Source organism: Ctenopharyngodon idella, chromosome 8, assembly GCF_019924925.1.
Source record: "Ctenopharyngodon idella isolate HZGC_01 chromosome 8, HZGC01, whole genome shotgun sequence".
Lineage (NCBI taxonomy): Eukaryota > Metazoa > Chordata > Actinopteri > Cypriniformes > Xenocyprididae > Ctenopharyngodon > Ctenopharyngodon idella.
Window position 1 is genome coordinate 8,921,085 of NC_067227.1, and position 16,740 is coordinate 8,937,824.

At 36.1% G+C, this 16,740-nt stretch overlaps 1 protein-coding gene across 1 annotated transcript in view; it reads right to left on the reverse strand.

Moving 5' to 3' along the window:
- LOC127518030 (membrane-associated guanylate kinase, WW and PDZ domain-containing protein 1-like) overlaps positions 1-16,572 on the reverse strand; it is a 104,130-nt gene extending 87,558 nt beyond the window's left edge. Inside the window, exon 1 of the mRNA XM_051904312.1 lies at positions 16,310-16,572. Within this exon, the coding sequence (XP_051760272.1) occupies positions 16,310-16,392 (83 nt within the window). The 5' untranslated portion in view covers positions 16,393-16,572. The remainder of the gene's footprint in view (positions 1-16,309) is intronic.
- Between the last annotated feature and the right edge of the window lie 168 nt (positions 16,573-16,740).

Below are 16,740 nucleotides of genomic sequence, written 5' to 3' on the forward strand. Positions count from 1 at the left end.
AATTTTCTCTGCAAAATTTGTGCAGTTTTTGCCATTTCCAGATGTTGTACTTTAACAAACTCCTCCTAGAGCTTTAATCAGATCAACATCATATTTGGAGTTTTCGCTGAAGGGCGTGTCCGTGGCGGCCTGACGAAGTCTGATGTTTCGCCATGAAAGAGAAAGCTGTTGTAACTCAGGCATACAGTGTTCGATCTGCCCCAAACTTCACATGTGTGATAAGAGTCCTGGCCTAAAGACATCTATACGCCAATATTCAGTTAGTCATAGCGCCACCTGCTGGCAACAGGAAATGGCATGCTTTACACTGTAATTCACTCACAGAAACACATTTCAATATGCCACGAAGTACCAAACATGTTAGAAACACGTTAAATCATGCAACACTTAGCTAAGTGCTAATGTATGGCATTAACGCCATGAAACAGGAAGTTGTTGTAACTCAGGCATACAATGTCCGATCTGCTCCAAACTTCACATGTTTGATAATAGTCCTGGCCTGAAGACATCTACATGGCAATATATTTAGTTATAGTCAAAGCGCCACCTGTTGGCAGCAGGAAGTGTTGCATGTCGAAATGACTTTGCAATATTTCTCCTGTATTTACTCGCTTACATGCATGTCGCCCACTGTTCACTGTTTTCCTAAGGCCCCAGGTGCGAGGGCCCTTTCATCGCTGCTTGCAGCTTTAATTTCATTAATATTATTTCATCTGCAAGTAGTTTTTTAAGATGAAGTACACTACAAGTACACATTCAATACAATAAAGCACACTTCTTTTTCACAATGTTGACAGACAGACAGACAGACGATAGATAGATAGATAGATAGATAGATAGATAGATAGATAGATAGATAGATAGATAGATCACAGCCCAATGCTGTCCATTTACTTGTATATGTGGCAAGATCAAGCAAATATATTTCTAGTTACACACTCAAATGTCTAGAGGTGTCTTTGTGTTAGACAAACTGTCAAGTCTGGTTAGTTTGAGACAGCTCATGCTGTCAGGCACACACACACACACACACACACACACAGTGCTGGTTCTGGTTATACAGCTACACATCTTCATGCTCTAGACTGTCAACCTTGCTCAGCGGCATTAGTTGCATCTATATTCAAAGGCTGAAACTGTGTGTGAGATGAAAACCCTCCTTGTCATTGCTACAAATAAAAAGAGCATTTTGATCTTTCTCTAAAGGGCACAAAATGCATTTGATGCATGCATGTGTACATTCATTTTCATTTAATTTTGATTATTTGTCATTAATGATACTGGCAAATTTACTTGCTGTCACCTAATATTACAATTTCAAACAACACCATTATAATGTTTTTAGCTTTGTTCCATAATTTCCATATAGCAGGTATTCTGCTTCAGAAAAGCTGTTTTATTACATCATTTTCAACTGGCTGTAGTCTGAACTAGAACTGCTGGTGGCTCTATGAAGATACTGCATATTTTACATGTAGTGTTGAAAATGCTGACCCTTAAGGTCAGGAAAGAGCTGACCACCCCATATCCGTTTTCGCATCCACCCTTCTGTTCTGCTAGGATAGCTCACCAGTGTAATTCCATACAGTCCCAGAGCAAAACAATCTGTCATATCTACCGCCATTGTTGTTTTCTCTCTAAATATATCCGTTTCCATTTTTAGATCAGTCTTTATTCCAGGAACACCCATGGCATATCATTCATGAGAACATGAATAACTAATGCTATAGGCTATACATTGTGTGTACCAATGAAACTAGCATAGAGTCATGTGATCAGCTGCTGTGTGTCTGCTCGTGGTCAGAATGTGGAACAATGAATGTTCGTCTCTGTATTCATTATCATAGCCGACCTTACCTTGGGCCGCTGACTTTTTAGAGACTGCTGAATTCATTATCGCTGTAAGTGTTTAAGTGTCACATTGTAGGTGTTCAAAGAAAAACATTCTCAGAATGCAGACTTTTCTGGATCAGTAGGAAAGCATTAAAATTTTAAAGTCAACATGAAACGGAAATTGTGATAGTATTTTTCTTCCCCATTGTGATGTATGTAGGCCTGTCGCAATAACCAATATATCGACTTATCGCGCAATATATACATGACCTCAATCATTTTTGGTGACGCAATATATCGCCCATTATGTTTACATGATTATGAATGTCACAAACATTTTGCTAATCATGCTGTCATCTGCAGTCCTTACACAGAGCAGTCATCGACAGGTGAAAAAAGGCATTATTTGAGGCGTTATAGTGTTTTCCTGACAGCTACAGACAATGCTCTCGTCCAAATGCTCTCGATTTCAAAGCGGCAATCCACTGTTCCGTTGCAAATATAAATGTCTTTGTTCGTACGGACATCTGACTGCTAAGTAGGGTTTGTGTTTTCAGCAATAGTGCACCCTTACTTTACTGAGAACAGAAGGTCAAGGAAAAATCTGTAAATGGAAAATCTCCATAGTGCCTTTTGTGCATTTGCAGTTTTTTTTCCTTTTTCTTTTTTTACTTTGCACTTTTTTAGAAAATATTTACCATTTATTCAAGTTTTTTATTTAGGATATTACATTTGTGTGTAGTGTGTAGGCCTACTTGCATTATTATGCTTTTGTATTATGATTATATATATTCAGTGGCATAAAATGGTCTTAAAATGGCAATAATATCGTTTATCGCAATTATTTCTGGAACAATATATCACACAACAAAAAGTAGTTATCGTGACAAGCCTAGATGTATGCATATGTGAAACGGATTCTCGAACAAGAAAAAGTAATAGTGACTTGAATTTGTCCATTTGGAATTGATTGGATCATTGGATCGTTGTGGTTTGCTATTGATGTGATCTCATGTGAGCGACAGATTCTCCCGTCCTCGCACCAGTAAACAGAGAATCAGAGAAGAGATGTCTATGGAAGCTTCTTTCCACCACAAAAAAAAAAAAAAAAAATAGATTCTGAATTTTTTTCACAATTGCAAATTTATATATAATAATTTGGACTTTATAAAAGTCAGAATCTCAGTCAGAAAATATTTCTTGCAAATGTAAGATTAAAAACTCTCAATTACGACTTTATTTCTTTATACACTCACAATTGCAGGTTATCCACCTTATTTTTCAGGTAAGAGTGGGCACAGCCATTTGTAAATTTAATGTGTCTGGCTTCCGGTGTCATTTGCTTCCAGTTATTCTTAGCTGTACAAAACACATTGAAAAGAAAGGTGGATAAAGTCTGAATTGTGAAATATAAGCTATATATAAACTCACAATTCTGAATTGTGAGATAAAATGTAACAGTTATCTTTATTATTCAGTGGTGGAAACAAACTTCCATAGATGTCACTGCAAGTGGGAGGGGAAATTATTTTGAATAAAGATTATGAGGACACATGAATTTAAAAAATGTTGACAGATAAATCATTTATAGTAAACTACAGTAAATACTGCAATATTCCATAAAATAAATAAATAAATATTAAAAAAAAATAAAAAAAAAATTGCCAATTTTGATTGCATGGTGACAACAGAACTTTAGAAAGTCTGGTTAGATGGAAGCAGCAAGCCGTTTCAAGGCACTTTCATTATTATGAACACCCAAAGGACAGAGGGAGATAAAAAATAAAGATGAGTAACTTCTTTTGGCCAGTGAAGATAAACAGAGGCTCCAGGCTTGTGACACTAATTAGAAGGTGACTACAGCAATAAAGGGATTTATCCGTTCAGACGCCGCTCAGAGAAATAAAAACTGAGATAAAATAGCAAAGATTCATAACATTTAATGATAATGTAATTAGAAAAAAATTTAGGCTCTTTTTAACATAATTATCAAAGTAACACTGCAATGAAACTGCACTGAAATCTGTCAAAAATGGGAAAATTGATGAACATGAATTACATGATGGACAGTCACAGTCACTTAGTGTCCTTACAATTTACTGTTATTTACTATCAAGATCATTCAGAGAGCTGTGTTAGTCACCCATGGGGTGATATTGCAGGCAGCTAATGCTTGCAAAAAAAATCAATAAAAACTTCTACTTAGCATGCAAAAATGCTAAGTAAATCCTGTTAATTGGTTAACTCTAAGATAAATTACCATATACGATAAAAATGATATTTTTAGTAGGACAATACTGTCACGGGTTGCGAGTAGCTTAATCCACAAGAAGAGAAGCGTGACGCAGAATAAATGAATAACAAAGACTTTTAATCAACAAACAGCGATGTCATACACAACTAACATAACTTCCACAAATGACCAAGAACAGAGGAGAAGTCAGAGCTTAAATAAGTAAGATCATCAACAGAACAGGGACTAAACTGAAACCATAACAACTAATGGATGACTCAAATTCAGGCAAAACAGTGACAATCAAAACTAAGACTAGAAACTTAACAAGAAAATGTAACAGAACATGACTGTGACAGTCCAAACTGAGGAGGGAAGAACAGGGCTCTGGAGGAGGTCGAAGAACAGGCAGAGGGAGACACCAAGAAGATGACTGGGGGAGACAATGGTGGGAGGAGCCAGGGTGGAGACAGGAGGAACCAGAGCAGAGATGGGAGGAGCAGAAGGATGACCCAGAGCACATGCTGTACATCAAGGGTGGGGAATGTTGATCCTGGAGGGCCATTGTCCTGCAGAGTTTAGCTCCAACCCTGAAAAAAACACTCACCTGCCTGTAACTTTAGTAATCCTGAAGACCTTGATTAGCTTCAGGTGTGTTTACTTAGGTTAGGGTTAAAGCTAAACTCAGCAGGACAATGGCCCTCCAGGATCAATGTTCCCCACTCCTGCTGTACATGAAAGTCCACGGTGGAGCCGATGGAGGGAGGAGCCATGGTGGAGCTCTGGTAGGACTATCCATGATGAAACGAGACTAGAGCTGGGCAATAAAGACTTGTTGCTGGGCTTAACCAGAGATAACTTGGAGCTGGGCTTACCAAGCAAGTACTTGGACGACTTGGAGCTGGGCTTAACCAGTGATGACTCAGAACTGGGCTTACCAAACGATTAATTGGATGACTTGGAACTGGACTTATCCAGTGATGTCTTGGACAACTTAGAACTGGGCTTATCCAGCGATTACTTTGATGACTTGGAACTGGATGGGACTGGCAGTGACTGTAGCGTAGCAAACACCTCCTCATCCAGTTCATCACACATTAATTGAGTTACCGTCGGGAGCGTGGGCGGGGCTTTAATCCATCCCGATGAACTCCACCAATATGCCCTCGACGAAGGACGCTGTTGGCGGCTCACACATCTGTACAGATTCCATGTTGGGCTCGGGCTCCGGGATGAAATTAAACTCTGCCAGCTCAGTTGTACTGGTGGGCTCGGGGTCTGAGTCAGCAGTGGGCTCTGGGTTTTCCGTAGTGGGAATGGTTGACAGCTGGTCTGGAGCGGGGCAAGCAAGGTCTTCCTCAATGGGGCAGACGGAAAATGGTGAGCCGCACTGCACCAGCACCAACTCCACATATTTGATAAAGTTCCCTCGAGGACTATCCATGGGCAGCCATGCCTTCAGCCGTTCGTTAAGCCCAGTGTGAGGGGTGGAGGGTCTAAAATATATTGCTCAGTGTTGGTTTATATTAGTTATTACATTAATGTTAAGAAATGAGACCTTATTGTAAAGTGTTACTAATTGTTATTAAGTGTCATGTTTGTATTTGCATGGTTAACATGTTTAACTTTTTTAATATTTAAAGGTCATTAATGATAAACTAAGTAATTTCTCTGACCTTCTTACCACCTGTATTATTTATTATGGTTACATATTTTGGTATAAACATTATTTCAGTTAGCGATAGGGTCAATGTTGTTCCACAAATCTTAGATCCCCCGCCTACAAACTGCAGTCTCAACAGAGATGTGCCCAAATTATGAAAGTACAGAGAAGAGTGTAAACAAAATGACTCAATTATAAGAGTGTCTAATTGAATTCCACACTCAATCAATCAAAAAATGGGCAACAAACATTTGAAAATGAGAGACAAAGAGAAACAGACAGTGATTGAGTTAGAATAAAGATGTATTATATTAAACCACCAAAAGATTGAATTATAAAGAACATAAACATTGTTTATCAAAAAAAAAAAAAATCATAACAATATAATGTATACAGTACACAACTATAACAGTCATTAACAATAACACATCTCTGTGTCAGCAACAAACCACAGTAAGTTATCTGCCGCATGACATCTATCTTAACAGAAATAAACAATTGTTGTAAGGTGAATATTGCACCTGTAATATCTGATTAATCTTATAAACATGCAGTGACAGCATCTGCTCAACAATCTAGAACATTTATTCCAGTCAAGGCAGGAAAAGCGCCTCATTTATATGAGAAACACCTTGCTCTAATAGGAATATCACTCAGTGTGAAATACGCATCTGTGTTTGTTTGGGCGGACTGATTGTTATGCCGGGTGGTGACAAAAGTGGGGAAAGACAAAGGAAACAAATCTCTGAATTATTACTGAGAATTTCACCTTGCAAGTTTTCTCCTTTACAAAGCTTATGAGGAATCAATTTACTCAGCCATTCCACCTTGTTTGTTTTATCCTTGCTGTATTATAGTGTTGTTAAGCATGAGAACTCTCTGACTGCACAATGAAATGAATTACTTTCCTTCACAGAATCCTGAGGGACCAACAGTCCAATAATGCTGTTATTGGTTTCTTGATATTTTATATAACTGGAGTTCACCATTAATTATATATTTGAAAAATCAGAAAATTTGACAGATGATTGCCCAAATGCACACATCAACTATGCTTACCCTTGTGAAAAAGAAATACTCTTTAGCATACTTTTAGAAAGAGTACTTATTACTGAAACAATATACTTAAAAATATATATACTTGAGTGCAAACTGAATGTAAAATCGACTTAATTGCATGTTATTTAAAATTAAATTAAAATGTATTATAGTTTAAATTTTTATTAAATGGAATGAAATTGAGAGTGCTCGTTTAACCCGTATATATATATATATATATATATATATATATATATTAAATATACATTTAAGATTCGAAGTAAACTACAAGTGCACATTCAATGCAATTAAGCACACTTCTTTTTCACAAGTGTATTCAGTGTTCATCAACACGACTCACCCAGTCACGAACACAGTAAAGAAAAAGGAGAAATTAGGACAGAATGATATACATATAAACATCCATTTGGCATATAACTAATGGAAAAAGTTGTTGCAAAAAATGTTGGAAACGTTCACAAAAAAGCGCTTGCAGCTAACAGCTTTTCCAGAAGCAGTTTATTTTTAACAAGGTCCTGGATCATTTCAGCCTTTCCTTAACATATTGTTTTGTGAAGCTTTTACAATGGTATGCAGATTTTAAGAAGAGCCTTAAAGCTACAGCAGCTAAAAACACATTTATGGGCAGAAAGTCTGTGAAAAATGTTCATCAAAAACAGATTGTTTACTTTTTCAGTACAAGAAACTTTAACTAACATTATATGTCGACAGGGAAAAAACATAAAATTATAAAAACATTTAAAGGTTCACTCAACTTTTTGTTTATGTTGCACTGACAGTGGTCTAAAGAGATGGTCATACTACACTTTTCTTTCCATTGACTTCCATTCAAATGCATGTGAATGCAGGAGACAGAAAACGCAAGCTCATGTGAAGAAATTTCATGAAAGTTCAAGTTTGGTGAACTCTGACCTGCGAATTCATATCACGTGAGGACGTGTGACTAATAGAAGACAGATAAGCCATGGCTTGACCTCTTGTCTCAATTAAAATAATGCACATTTTATTGCAGTAAGGTGGAACAGATTGTATATTTATACTTTATATAAAATAAAATTTATATTTATACTTTTTTTTCATAGCTGAAGCAAAGCAAAATAACACTTATTTTTTTACACGATTTACACGAAAAATAAAGGGAAGATGAGGAACGAACGACAAGGAAGAACAAAAAATGAACATACAGTACACAAGAGTATATACAGTCAAGAGTTGTTAGTCACCAGCAGCACACCAACTCCAGATAAACAATGACACTCAAACCTGTCCTATTACTACAGCTAACATTACAACAAATGCATATCTTGGTTCTGTGAAACAGTAAAACCAATGTTATTCAAGTATGGAGCAGAAACAACGCAATCCATTTTCAGGCCTTTGCGCTTTTCTAATATTATGGCGGATCCTAAAGCTCTTGCATGATTATAACCCTACTTTTTTCAGTGATATTGCCCTGACCTTTGCTCTTTTGTAATGTCTCTCAGCCATCTCTCTTTCTACAGTCTTCCTCTTGCTCACTCTCTGTCGTGGTGCTCGGTCTGATCCACTTTCAACAGTGTTTATCAGAAATTGCTTACTGCACCTTTAAAGTCTAGTGTGAACACTGCTTTAAACTTATACTGAAACTAATGGTGTGCATGTAGCATCATGAAAAAAACATGTTTTATTCGCTGTTAGCCATTCAGGTTTGGGGAGTAACGGAATACATGTAACGGCATTACGTATTTAAAACACAAAATATGACTACTTGTAGGGCTGGACGATTTTTCCGATTTTTAAATTCGAATTTAATGTTTTGCCTCGATTTTATTATTTTTTAAATCGAGAAATCGCGATTTTGAATAAAAGTGTTAGCAAGCGTTACAATTAGACATGTTGACAATACAGCAATGATAACCGCATTAGGAGAAGAAAATGATCCGACCTCATGATAGCGCCGGCGCGCCTGATTAACCGCTCTCGTGTGACGCTCAATGAACGTAGAATACATCACTATTCTTAAGCGGCTGTTCATTCAGAAATGCGTTATTGCGTTATAAAAATGGACGCAGGCAGTGGAATGAGAAAAAAAGCAAAGTTATTAAACGTGAGTTGAGCTTTTTTTTTAACTTGACCGCTGTGTTTTTAGAATGCTGTTTCATGGGCGAGACGCTGCAAAAGACGCGAGACACAAGTGCAACACCTAAACATGAAAACATTAGGACAAATAGCGCAATGGAATGCAAAAACCTGTTTGACATTTCATGTTTGCATGATAGTGACAGGCTGAAAGCTGCTGTTGTTTTCTGTTTTTACAAAGCATTTGCTGTTAATAATAGCCTATTACTGGTGTCATTTATTGCTATTACTTTTTGGCTAAGAAATATTTAGCATTTTCTTATTTGATATTATTTCTGAGTATATAGGATGTGTTTAAGATAAGTTTGTACAACATTTGTCTTCATATTTCAGGCATATTTCTGCAAAGATATTTAACAAATTGTTTTACATTTACACCATGTTGATCACTTCATGTGTGCTGCACTTGGAATGGAACTTTTTTTAACAAGATTGTTAATAAAGAGAATGTTACTTAAATCATATTGTAGTTATTAAGTTGACTAGTTAAAGAGTAAAAAAAAAAAAAAAATCGAAATCGAAATTGTTCTGAAAAAAATCGAGATTTTATTTTTTTGCCATATCGCCCAGCCCTAAATACCTGTATTCAGTTACAGTTAAAATTACTTGTAATCAGATTACAGTTACATTCAAGAAGTATTTAGATTTCTGAATGGATTACTTAGAATTTTTCTCTTATCAAAACAATTTCACTTCACATCAAAATACATTGTACACAACAGGCTAATGCATTACTATGAATAATAATTTAGGCTTTGGCATAGTCTAATATTTTTAATAACCTGCATTTGAGCAGTTATGTCACCCCTTCACTGTCCTAACCTGTGTTTGACTGCTCTGACCCTAATCTTACATCACCCTCCATGGAGAGACTTGCTGGAGGCCAGCCAGCCCATGCATCTTAAATTACAAACGACCTCCAAACGAACCTGAGCATCCACACAGCCTATAGCCTGATGAATGTCTGGATAGTAACACATCTCGCATCTAATCACTCTCCCACACCCTCAGACACGGGGTGCATTAAACTCCATGATGCTCAATCCTGCCCAAATCTGGGCCACTAGTGTAGCCGACACACACGGACAGCCGTGACAGATTTAAAAATAAAAGATTAAATGTGAGTGGGCTGAAAAACACACAGCAAACATTCCCAAACACAGCCTACGGACACGCACACACACACACACACCCCCATGTTAGACTTAATACCCATGAAGCTCTATATGTGCTGCTATAAATTTAATACGGCTGCATAAAATCATGTACACTACTGTTCAAAAGTTATATTATAAATTACAAAATATTATTACAGAAATAATTGTTTCCTATGTTAATATATTTCAAAACTGCATTATTCCAGTAATGTCAAAGCTGAATTTTCAGCATCATTACTCCAGTCTTCAGTGTCACATGATCCTTTAGAAATCATTCTAAGATGCTGATTTGCTGCTCAAGAAACATTTATTATTATTATCAATGTTGAAAACAGTTGTGCTGCTTAATATTTTTATAGAAACTGTGATCCTTTTTTATAGGATTGATGAATATAAAGTTCAAAAGAACAGCTTTTATTTTAAATAGATTTTTTGTAACATTAAATTATGGATATATATAAGATATGTGTGTATATATATCATATACATATATCTTAAACATATACATATTTTACATATCTTACTGACCCTAAATTTTTTAATGAAAGTGTATATTGTCAAGTAAAGTATTTAGGTGGAAAAACAAAGAATGTGCTCCGTCCCAAAAAAATGGATGGAAATTTACAGCAAAGTACTTCAGAGATTCAGTCATAGATCAAAAGTGACAATGCGAAACAACATGCCTGAAAGCTTTTAATTGTATTTTTTTCTTTGTCAAGTCTTTTATTGTGAGAGATAAGACATAATTGTCTCTGCATGATGTGCAAAGACCCAAAACAAAAGTATGACGGAGCGAAACGCTTGCGGAGGTGTGGTGATTGTCTATAAAGATAGAGCGAGAGAAAGACCAAAGATGTTGACATAATATAAGGGAGATGAAAAATGACCCAAACACGAAAAATTGTCTTGGTATATCGTGATATGACAAAAGACTCTAAAGCTCTATGATGACAATGACATGATATTGGATAAAGTAAAACCATCACAAATCATAAATCCTGAGTTGTGTGTAGTAGGTACTATAAGGGCAAAAATAGGAAGGATGAGAGAAGATTTAGTTTGTATAGATGAAAGGTCAAAGGAGAGGGATAGAAAGAGACAGAGAATGAAACAGGAAGAGAGGCTTGGCCTCAGAGAGTCCCAGCATGCTCGGTTAGGTCACAGTGCAGTAACCCGAGTGGGAAAGATTGTGCTGAATCAGATGCCATCGCTGAAGGTGACCCTCCATCGCTCCCTTCTGCGTTCTCTCTCCCCACCAGCCTTCTTTTTCTCCTCTTTTGCCCCGCCTCCTCATCCTTTCTTCAATCCCTTGCTCCTCTCTTTCTCCCTCCTCAACCATGTCTTCCATCCCTCCTTCTTCTCCTGTTCACTTGATATTGATCCTGTAGCCCTCCCTCTCACCGCCTCAGTGCAGCCTACAGCTCAAGGCTGTGTGTGGTTCTCTTGTAACAATTTTACAGCGACAAGCTTATTCCGTACCTGCTATCAATATCCATATAACGGGGACCGATCCATCACCATTCAGATTTATATTTGTGTTGTTCCAAGCAACAGACATGTCAAGGTCCATTTGGTCTGGATAATGAAGCGAGAGGAACTGTGGTCCAGGTATTGACTCTTGGGTTAAATAGTGGGAAGATAAAGAACAATACAATCTCAACTGTGCAACACTTCACTGACCCATGTTAAGATTTAAGTGTTCAAACAGTTTGGTTCATTGATTGGTGTGTTGTGATAGTTCTACTATACTTTTGCCCTTAGTCCCTTACTTTGTATGCTTAAAGGGACAGTGTGCTCAAAAATGAATATTTTGCCATCATTAGCACCTTTCACACAGTAATCCCAGTAAATTACCAGAATGACTTTACCAGAAAATACTCAAATATGCTGTTAACACAAGCAACTGTGTTCTGGCTTTTAACCGTTAAGAGACCATTCACATATCAGCACCAAAATACTGGTAAATTCTGTAATGTCCATCATCGAAAATGATCTTTAAACGCAGTGCCATTGTCTTCATTTGCCCACATGAGAAGCGCTTTAGTTTCACTTTCTGTTAACTTTAACAAAATTTTTTGACTTCTGAGTGACAGGTGTAAGGGGTTGATCAAACGTTTTTGCTCTTAAAAACACAAGACATGCATAATAGTATCCAACTGCAGAGCCGCAGCACTGATGAATGAATAAGTAAAGGTCTTGAGCGCAACACACTGAAAAAGCTGCGAGATGGTGCAACGGCCAAAGATGTTTATTTAGCGCTTATTTACATAACTATTATAAAACGGTTAGTTCATGTCCCTGATTCTGATTGGTCAATAGCTGCGTTTTATTCTCGATAAAACACGGCTATGACCGCTTCACCCAACGGTTCTGTGTATCACTACACAACACCCTTAGCAACCACTCTTAGCAACGTAAACTGTTTGTTCTCAATCGATATTGTTCATTGAAGCTTACTGTATTATTTAGAAGAGTATTGTGTGAAAGAGATTGAGTGAGCGAGTTTATTCATTCAGATTTAGCATTTTCCTTCAGGTCAGTCCTATGTTCATAATAAAAAATCTGTTTAAATGTCCGATGTATTATCTTGTCCTTTTAACAGTTAAGGGGTTTTCCCGTGACTGACAGCGCTAGTCAAAGCATTTGTGAATTGCGTCTTGTTCCGTGTTCACAACAATTCAGTCTTTTCAATGTAAAAGTCTTCACTACTGACTGACACACTCATAAAGACAGTCATTGCTGCCATCTAATGGCGTAATAATGTAACTTCTGTTGCTGTTCATGGTCAGGGACTATTTTTTCCGGCGGAAGGAAGGCTTTTAGTGAAAGTTTACTTCATGAAAGATGCACTGATACATATTTTTGGCTTTAATATTTGTATTGTGTGGTAACCGTTTTCTAAAAGCAATAAGGTAGTTGAAGCTAGTGCTGTATCGTGAATAAGTCACAGTTGAAGGGGTTGCAGGCACTCCGCTTTGCGTCGTGCGTACGCGCCAACTACTGGTCTGGTAGCGTAATACAGCTTTTTTAGTCGTTTCCACAGATCCGTGTGAACAGGGATTGTTTTGACAACGTTGTCGTCTGTATGTGAAAAATGGAAAGGAAAAATGTTTCCGGTTTTAGTGCATCGTTCTCATGTAAACATACCCTGAAACACAGAACAGACGTAACAGTATGTGTGAAAGAGTACGAAAGGAAATATTAATGGCTCCTTCATGTCATTTCAAGCCATATTTTTTGAGGAATACAAAAGGTCTTTATGGACTAATGACATTTGGGTCAATAAATAAGATGTTAAAGAAAATGAAAAAAAAAAAAAAATTTTACAGTTCTAGTTAAAATGTTTGTATTCATGTGGGCTTCATATTGGCTTTTAAGTGTATACTTTTCAAGAAAAATTTCAATTTAAATTGTCATGCGGTGTAAAAACCAAGTAAAAAGTAAAATACAAATACCTTGAATACATGTGAATTTTCACATGTATTTTAAAATGAAAAATATATTTAATTAAATAAAATTGATACAATTAATATTTATTAATTGTATCAATTTTATTTAATTATATATATTTTTAATTATAAAATAAATTTCTCAGGGTAAAAGTATTTTTTATACAAATGCCAAGACTTCATTAGACTTCATTCGAGACAAGAGTTGCACCACATGACATTTCACTAATCCTGTCATAAAAAGTTGAAATGATAGTATTTAAGAGACTTTACTGACCTTGACATACATTTATGAGGGTCTGCATGGGTCCTCTCAATAATATAATATACCTTTTTATTTTTTATTTTTTTATTTTGGTCACACCACATGACTTTCATTTAACTGTGTTTTGTTTTAAAAAAATCCCTAATAACTAATAAATATAATGCCAATTTTAACAGCCCATGGTCACTGCATGCTTTTGATGTATGAAAAAAAGCACCATTAAAACTCTTCAAATTATCTCTATTTCATGAAAACAAGAAAGTCAAACAACATGAGGGTTAAAAACTGATGACGTAAATGTCATTTTTGGATTAACTAAGTTTCTAGTGTGACATCAATTCTTTTGCAAACGACCTTCAAAATTTCTCAAACAATACGACTGATATTCCATTACACATCTGAGACTGAATGAGATGACACAGATTAGCAGATTGTCATGGCCTTGTAATGCAAACAATGAGTCAAAGAAGCAGAATTGTCTTGCACTGCTGTCCTACACAGCAAGGGTAAACTGCAGCATCCACACACATCTCTCTCCTTCATCCACGCCTTCAACACATCACCTTGAATATGCATGAAGTGAGGTGTGGACTGTGCATATAATCACACAATTAACAACTGCACACAATACATGCACCGCGCGGAGGATCAGAATCATCTCATTAGTAGACACTCAGCTATCAGATGAACTCAAACGAAGCAACATTCAGACAGCTTCAATAAGATGATTATAAGTAATTGGCCCAAGTTGGACTGATAATTTAGCTGAAATTGAGAAGGTAAGGGGGAGGCTAGAGTTAGTACACACACGACCATATGTTCACACACACACAGCCTGGAGTGTGAACTGAGTGTTTCTCAGGGATTCGGGATAGGGAATATTGCAATTGTTGCTTTCTTCAGACATCTCTCTCTTCCTCCTGTCTCTTTCTCATTTTAATGAATGATTCATAACTGTAGGATAACCTTGACTGCTCCCTGAGCCTACAGCAATGCACTGTTGTGAAGTCTGGGTCACAACATTCATTATTTCAGAACCAGATGAGGACAGACACACCCAAACACACACCGCAAGAACTCCAGCATCTCTCTGCCTGTTACTTAAACACATACACCAGCAACATAAATGACTGTGATTTAAAGTTGTATAAACATATTCACACATGCATGCTTTCAACAGTCATTCAAACCTGATGAAATGCAGACGAGCATCGAGTTGATGACATGCAAAACAGTTTGCATCACATCCATGTGAGAAAACCACAAACTAATTTACAGAATCAACGATAAATTTGCCATTTGCGTGAAAAAATAGACAAATAAACAAGCTAAATAAATTCATATCTGGAAATCTGTGAATATCTGAATTCATTTTAATGTGCATATGAAGGTCTAATAAAAAGGCTACACTAACAAATAAATTACATATAAATTCAAATATCGCACACGCACATGCACACACACATATGTGACCATGGACCACAAAATCAGTCATAACGGTCAATTTTTCAAAATTGAGATTTATAAATCACCTGAAAGCTGAATAAATAAGCTTTCCATTGATGTGGACAATATTTGGCCGAGATACAGCTATTTGAAAATCTGGAATCTGAGGGTGCAAAATTTTGAGAAAATCGCCTTTAAAGTTGACCAAATTAAGTCCTTAGCAATGCATATCCACTCACAAAAATACATTTTTGATACATTTATGGTAGGAAATTTACAAAATATCTTCATGGAACATGATCTTTATTTAATATCCTAATGATTTTTGGCATAAAAGAAAAATCTATAATTTTGACCCATGCAATGTATTGTTGGCTATTGCTACAAATATACTTGTGCGACTTATGACTGGGTCCAGGGTCACATATATCATTATATTAACATATAGCTAATTATATAATTAAAACAGATATTTTTTAAGTATACAGTTTATAGTTTATTATACATATCATATCATACATTATATATATATATATATATATATATATATATATATATATATATATATATTCACTTTTATCACAAATTAATCACAAAATTAATGTGTATGATTAATGTAATGTGTATGCTAATGCTAAATTGTCTTTAATATGAAAAATTAATTTATAATATTTTTTATTATTTAAAAGAAATAAATTGTATATTAGGTTTGATCATATATCAACATTTAACAAAGAACAAATTTGTACAAATAACTGTTATATTTGTAATTTTATAGACTTCAAAAAAGAACATAAAATTGTTTAGAGATAAAGTAAATAAAACTAAAAAACTAAAAAAAGGAACATTTGTCAAGGTGAAACTGAATTGACTTGACAGCCTGAAATTTAAAAATAAGCCTAGATAGATAGATAGATAGATAGATAGAGTTTAAATGAAGTTAAAATGAATCAGAACTACCTACTATGTAGCATAAGCTGTTGACAACCACAAACTCAAGGCATCTTTCTGTCTAGAGTCTCTCCCACACCCACATTTACAGTCCAAACATTTCGACAACACGGATATTTAGCAGAAAACACTCACCTGCACTGCCGCTGACACACACACATTCTTTTCAAACAATTTAGCCGTTCAAATATCATCCGTTTAAACGCGTCTATATACATTGATAAAAAACTAGATTTGACCCCAGCGGTCAAATTCTTAAAATAATTCCAAAATGTTAATTATTCGGAAGGATGCTGCGAGATTTGTAACTTTAGACGAGTTCTAAATGGCTGTTTTCTACAGAGAACACTATCTGCACGCAGATGAGATGCGCGCGCCAGAAGCGTATGTGGACAGTGTGTGTTCAGCTGGGAACGGGACCAGTGATGATCTGCGAGGAAAAAAACCACAGGGTGAAAAAAAACGCACATCGGATCGGACAGCACGTTTGCACTTGGTTGTAGACACTCCAAAACAACAGACACTGTCATTGGATTGTGGCTTTTGGGCCAATGATAACTTATGTC